Genomic DNA, 6,629 nt, shown 5'->3' with positions numbered 1-6,629 from the left:
CGGCAGGGAGCCGCAGAGGCTGCGGGGCATGGAGCTTCATGGAGCAGCCCTGGGCAGCAGCGGCAGGGCCGGGGGGCACGCGGAGCATCCCCCTCGCTTGTGGGGATGGGGCCGTGCACCCGCAAGGGACGGGGCTGGAGTCTGCCTGCCCTGCGCCAGCTGTCCGGGAGCAGCTTTCGGTTGCTGGCGGGATTAGAGCTCCCCAGCTTCACGTGTGGCTTGGAAACCTTCCCTGTGAAAGAAGATGCTGGAAAAAGTCAAGGCATTCTTGCCTTAAATGTCAAAAGCACCGAAATGCTGGAGAAACCCTGGATGGTGCCTTCCTGCGGCGGCCAAGCAAGCTGTCGCAAGCGTGCAGGGGAGCCAGGGCTTCTTCAAAGAGCTGAAAAGACTGGGGCCTGCCCAGTCCTTTGAGCGGCTCAGATGCAGCCCTGGAGCGGTTCCAGCAACTCCCTTTTAAACTCTTTTGCTCTACGGGGGCAAGGGGTTTTCTTTCAAAACCGTCTGCTAAGAAAACCAGCAGCTGAGAAAAGCCCAGGACTGAAAACCGTGGCCAGATGACGATGGACGCTAGAGGTGTCAGTCTGGCACGGAGTACCTGCTGGCTTCAGTCTGCGGTGGAAATTTACTGCCCCCTTCCTTCCCGAGGCTGGAAGATGGAAGCAGGGATGTATTATTTTTCCCATCAGCTCATTCCCAAGCTAAGGGCTGCACCCAGTGACCAGGCATCGCCCGCTGCCACGCTCGTCTCCCAGGTCAGAGAAACGCTGACTGGGGAAAGGCTGTTTACACAAATAGCCTGGGTGTAGCTGCTGGATTTTATAAATCAAGGTAAAAAACACAGACTGTGGCTCTGTGCTGGGCAGCCGGGCACCGTCTGCTGCCACCTCCTGGGCCCAGCAAGCAGTGCTGGGGCTGCCCAGGGCAGGATCAGGCCACGGTGCAACCCCCGGCCAGGGCTTGTGCAAACCACGGCGGCAAATCCCACCGTTCGCTCTCCGTCTGGGTGAGCCCCAACGCCAAAAGGCGACCGGGGTGAGACGGATCCTCCCCGCATCTCGCCACTGGTGATGGTTTGCAGCCCAGTGTCACCACCGGTCCCCGAGCTCCTTGGCTGCCGTGGGGACATAGCGGTGCCCAGTTTGAGAGGCAGCGGACAGGGCAGATATAAGGTGCCACGGGTGGAGAAGACGAGCCCCAGCCTCTGGGGACGTCATTCCAGAGAAATGACTTCACCGAGGAGGCACAGGCGCAGCACGCAACCGCAATCTCTGATGTGTCCCCTCCTCGTGGGACCGGCCAGCGTGGCCGACGGCGTCCTCCGTCCAGGGCAGCTGTCCTCCCCCGTCACCCGCAGCAGTCAGCCGCGGCCGGCAGCGGGGCAGCCCCAAGGGCTCCGTCAGAAACCGGAGTCGGCAGCCAGGCCGCCCTGCCAGGGGCTGCACGTGTTCGGCAGCGTAACGGGGTGACAACTGCTGCCTTTGCGCCCGGGGTTTATCCGCCCTCTTGGTTTGCCGCCGCTCACAGCCCTAAGGCCGGGGGGGCTGTAGGGAGGCGCAACTGGTGTCATCTCATTGCAGGGTCGGTGCTAGGGAGGACCCTGGTATTTTGGGACATGGCCCTTCCCTTTTGCCTGTCCACAGGACTGTGACCCCAAACCCTGCTGCTGCACCCCCTCACCCCCCCAGAGCTGCGCTCTGGGCCCGGAAAAACGGGTATGATTTGGAAGCAGAGGACAGAATCATTAAGAATCATAGAATCATTAAGGTTGGAAAAGACCTCTAAGATCATCGAGTCCGACCGTCAACCTAACACCCCCATGCCCACTACACCACGTCCCTAAGCGCCTCATCCACACGTCTTTTAAATACTTCCAGGGATGGGGACTCCACCACTTCCCTAGGCAGCCTGTTCCAAGGCTTGACCACGCTTTCAGTAAAGAAATTTTTCCTAATGTCCAACCTAAACCTCCCTTGGCGCAACTTGGGAGAAGAGACCGACCTATCGCTGTTACTTGGGAGAAGAGACCGACCCCCACCTCGCTACAACCTCCTTTCAGGTAGTTGTAGAGCGTGATGAGGTCTCCCCTCACCTCCTCTTCTCCAGGCTGAACACCCCCAGTTCCCTCAGCCGCTCCCCATCAGACTTGTGCTCCAGGCCCTTCACCAGCTTCGTTGCCCTCCTCTGGACACGCTCCAGCACCTCCATGTCCTTCTTGTGGTGAGGGGCCCAGAACTGAACACAGGATTCGAGGTGCGGCCTCACCAGTGCCCAGTACAGGGGCACGATCCCCTCCCTGCTCCTGCTGGCCACACCAGTATCTGATACAGGCCAGGATGCCGTTGGCCTTCTTGGCCACCTGGGCACACTGCCGGCTCATGTTCAGCCGCTGTCGACCAGCACCCCCAGGTCCTTTTCCTCCGGGCACTTTCCAGCCACTCTTCCCCAAGCCTGTAGCGTTGCCTGGGGCTGTTGTGGCCGAAGTGCAGGACCCGGCACTTGGCCTTGTTGAACCTCACACATTGGCCTCGGCCATCGATCCAGCCTGTCCAGGTCCCTCTGCAGAGCCTTCCTGCCCTCTACAGAGCCTTCCCCGGCAAGGCCCGGGCTGGGGGGTCCCCATGCCGCCGCCTTCATCTCCTCAGGTGCACGACATGGCGGCAGAGGCCTCCTGAGGAGAAGCAGCTTTCCACAGGCCTCGGGACTCCTGGTCCTTCCCCTGCTGGGGCTGAGGCGGCTGAGGGCGGCCACCCCGCCCGGAGAGACCCGGCCCCCGCGGGGAGGCCAGCCCCAGGGAACGGGCTCCCGTCCCCGTGTCCCTCAGCCTCCCTGGGAGCCACGGCCGGGCTGCGAGGGGGGGCGGGAGGGCTGCGCTGCTCAGCCGGGGCGGCGGCCCCCGGCCCCGCGTGTTCGCGTTCGGGCAGGGGGCGGCCGTGGGGCCCGGCGGCGCTGGCCCTTTAAATTGAGGGGGGGACGCGATCCCGCTGAGCCCCCGCTCGGCCATCGGCTGCCGCTGCCTGGGCACCACCTTCCGCCGCCGTCTTTCGGCTGTTGGCTGCCTGCCCTGGCAGCGGCCCTGTCGGCGGCGGAGCGGGCGCGCGCGCGCGCTTCCGCTTCCGGGTGGAAGGGCAGGCCGTTGCTAGGCTGGCGGCGTTGCTAGGGGAGGCCCGGCCGCCGGCGCCGCCATGGCGGGCAACCGCATGCAGAAGATAGGGAGCGTGTTCAGCCGGTGCGGAGGGCGGGCGGCCGTGCGCGGGGTCCCCTGCTGCCGGGTGGCGCGGGGGGGCAGGGGGGCGCTGGGAGGGCGAGCCGGGAGGCCCGGGGTCCCCCGGGAGGGAGGCGCAAGGCGGGGCCGGCGCGGGGCGGGTGTCCCCTGAGCTCCCCCCGCCGCTCCTCTCCCCCGGCAGGACCCGCAACCTGCTCCGCATCGGGGTGATCGAGAAGCCGCTTTGGTTCGACGTCTACGCGGCCTTCCCCCCGCTGAGGGAGCCCGTCTACCGGCTGCCGCGGCCGCGCTACGGCAAGGTGAAGGATGTCATCCGGCCCATCTTCTACCAGGAGGACGAAGTGCGAGCGTGAGTTACCGCTTTGCCTCCCTGGGCGGCCGCCGAGGGGTGCCTGAGCTCCGCTGTGCGCCGGAGGCGTTCCTCGGCCCCTGGTCACTAGCCCCGCGGGGGGAATAGCTGCCCTGGCTGTCACTGACCCTTCAGGCAGGGTTTTCTCTGCTTGTTTATATCGCAGAGAAACTGCATTACGCGCTTCTACCGTGCTGTCTCCCATGTATTTATAACCGCCGGCAGAGGTGCAAATGGCATGGCTTCAGGTGGAGAGCAATAGAAAAGGCCTGTACCACACAGAGCTCCTGTAAGCGTTGGGTGGCCAGGGTGGGCTAACTTAAACCCTCTGTGAAGAAGTTACAGCGCTCCTCTGCCTCACCGCTGGTGGTGGAGATTAACTAGAATTTATGAAAACAGTTAAAAAATTCCAGAAGCGGTATCTCTGTAATAACAGCTAATGGAAAGAGGAGAAATAGTTCTGTGAATCCTTTTTGTTGTAGCCTAAATTAACTGACTCTGATGTTCTTTATTTACTCCAAGACATGTCCCTTTTTGATGGTCTGAAAAATGAAACTCTTTTGTTTTTTGAATAGGAGATTTTACAGAATTTATGGCAGCGGTCCAAGGCCTTTTGACCTGTCGCAATCAAACTACAAATCTACTTGCCAGAGGTAAGATGGATTTATAATTAAACTAGAAATATTTCTGAAACTTGTCCCTTTCTCCTCTTAAGTCAGTGAACCAAAACAGTATTTGTGAGAGTAAAAACATGACCTTGAAATCTAGGTTTGTTGAGAAATTCAATGAACTGAAAGAAGAAGGGAAAATTGAAGAGGAAAAATTGTTTGAAGAAACAGGAAAAGCCCTTTTAGCCAGTGGGATAATTTTACAGAGAAGAGGAACAGATAAAGTAAGTATTAAGTATTCACAGAGTTACTTGGCTGGTGGATTCAGAAAACTTCACTTCCAGGCCCTTAATGTTGAGTTAGTCCGAATTAAATTCTCAGCCAGACAGTCACGCATCTGGTGGTGGCAATGAAATGTCTTTGCCGTGCAGAGTAAACTTTTCTTAGTCATGAATGTGACTGGCAAGGTTAAGGTACTTCTTGTGGGACAGGAAAGAGATCTGCTTGTTTTGGTGATGAAAGATTGAAGTCTTCAGTGTTTTCAAATCATCCGTCGGTGTGTCTATATAAACCATTTGGAAATATGTATACGTGTTACCGTATACATGTTGTCTCTATAAGGTAGCAGGGGATAAATTGGAACCTCTTCAGGTTCGAAGGTAACTAACACACTTTTGCATCCCTTTTTAACAGTTAAGTAGTCCAACGCACTCTCACTCTTGTTCTTTAATCTTGATCCTGAACTGGAAAATTTTTGCACAAATCTTGCAGGGTTGGTTTTTTTGTCGTTTTTTGTTTTTTTTAAAGTATTGAAATAAAGTTTTGTAATCTGGGTGTTGTTTACTTATATTTTTGCCAAGAAAATAACTGTCCAAAAGCAGTCCTGCCCTGCTTTTTGTTTTCCCTCATGTACAAGAGGGGAAATGGCTCCTGGGCATGTGGAGTCTACTTCCTCGTTACCTCAGGCAATTGTCATGTAACTCTTAACAAAAACTGGGGTAAAAAATCAAACTGAAGATGCTTCTAGAACAGCATGTCAGATAGAGTAGAACATGGCTGCTCTATGATGCTTAGAAATCTTTTACCTCCTTCATGACTAATTGATTACCATTTCTTCTGAGAATGCTGTCCTTTTAGTTGAACACTCTCAAAAAGAAGGGAGAAGAGGTGTTTATAAAAGCTGCAGTTTTAAACTGTTAGCTAAATTCATTTATTACTCTCTTTTGTAATATGCTCTCCATTCTCCCCATTATCCAGTGATCTCTGGGCCGAGTGTCCGTAGTGCTTTCCCCAGTAAAAGAGGCTGAAGAGGCTGAAATTGGTTCTGCTTAAAGTGCACTGTCACTGACTTTCTTTCATCTTTTAGCTTGAGGTCAGCAGTCTCATTTTAAATTTCTTGCCCTGGTGATACCTTGACGCTGTATTGTACCTTCAAAATAATCTCAGCATGAATTAGAACTTTTTATCAGCTTTTTTTGGACGTACAAACTGGGGCCGTTGATTTCTATTGCTCTCTTCAGTCACGTGTCAACAGAAACTTTTTACGACCCTGTTTTTTGGTGATCGTCTGTCTTTAACTGTAGGTAGCCCAACAGGATCATCAGGATGTTGAAACCAGGGATTCTGTATTACACCTGCAGCTTCAAACTGTGTTGGAAGAGATACAGGAAAAGAAGAAAGACCAGGGGGAGCAGACGCCAGAGCTGGCGGAGGCACCGAAGGAAAATCCCTTACCCTCCTAAGAGCTGTGCTGCTGTCCTGTAGCGCTCGGCGTAGGATGTGCCCTGGCTGAGGCACTCTCCTGCTCAGGAGCCAGCATTTCTGCCTCCACAGTCTCATGGTTATGAGACGTTTTCTTAGGGGGAATATGCCTCGGTTATCCAGCTCTAGTGCCTTCCGTCATCACGTGTGGGGCACAGGTTCTTGTTCTTCCATCTCCCCATTTATAAAATCGGAGATAATCCCCTTTTTTGAGGTTCAAGAATGTTATCTCAAATTGCGAGTTGCAAAAGATGAGTATAAAAGTGGAAAATTAAACATTTTCTTTAAAAATCGGTAGTTCTGTCTCTTCAGGTGTCTTATTTCCAGTAGTAAAGATGTTTCTTAACTTCTTGTGCTCAGTGGTACAGGCCTGTGACAGTCCTGCCGTTGAAATGGCAGATACCGCTTGCCTGACGCATTGTAACAGCCGTCTCAAGTGTCATCTTTTTATAGCTAATCGAGAAGAGTTGCTATTTATATAAACATGATAATATGCTCTTTGTAATTTTGCTTAAACTCAGAATAGGATAAAATGTAACAATACCAGGTAGTTTGGACCTTTGCAGTTTTTTAGTGACTCTTAATCGGTCACCTCAGAAGTGTGAAAGATGCAACGTTACAGCTGTTTGCTGAAGAGAAGGTTGAGCGCTCTTACAGAAGTAGTCACGGAAACTTTGGCACAGAA

The 6,629-nt window shown here is 54.2% G+C and overlaps 1 protein-coding gene across 1 annotated transcript; it reads left to right on the top strand.

The window, feature by feature from the left end:
• The first annotated feature begins 3,084 nt into the window (after nucleotides 1–3,084).
• On the top strand, nucleotides 3,085–6,241 carry MRPS23 (mitochondrial ribosomal protein S23). The gene is made up of 5 exons (XM_075168330.1): nucleotides 3,085–3,229; nucleotides 3,408–3,575; nucleotides 4,151–4,228; nucleotides 4,344–4,467; nucleotides 5,767–6,241. The coding sequence occupies exons 1-5, from the start codon at nucleotides 3,186–3,188 to the stop codon at nucleotides 5,923–5,925; spliced, it is 573 nt and encodes a 190-aa protein (XP_075024431.1). The 5' UTR covers nucleotides 3,085–3,185; the 3' UTR covers nucleotides 5,926–6,241.
• The last annotated feature ends 388 nt before the right edge of the window (nucleotides 6,242–6,629 follow it).

This window comes from Calonectris borealis, chromosome 19, assembly GCF_964195595.1.
Source record: "Calonectris borealis chromosome 19, bCalBor7.hap1.2, whole genome shotgun sequence".
Lineage (NCBI taxonomy): Eukaryota > Metazoa > Chordata > Aves > Procellariiformes > Procellariidae > Calonectris > Calonectris borealis.
The sequence above is the reverse complement of the archived record's forward strand: the minus strand, read 5'-3'. Positions and strand labels throughout refer to the sequence as shown.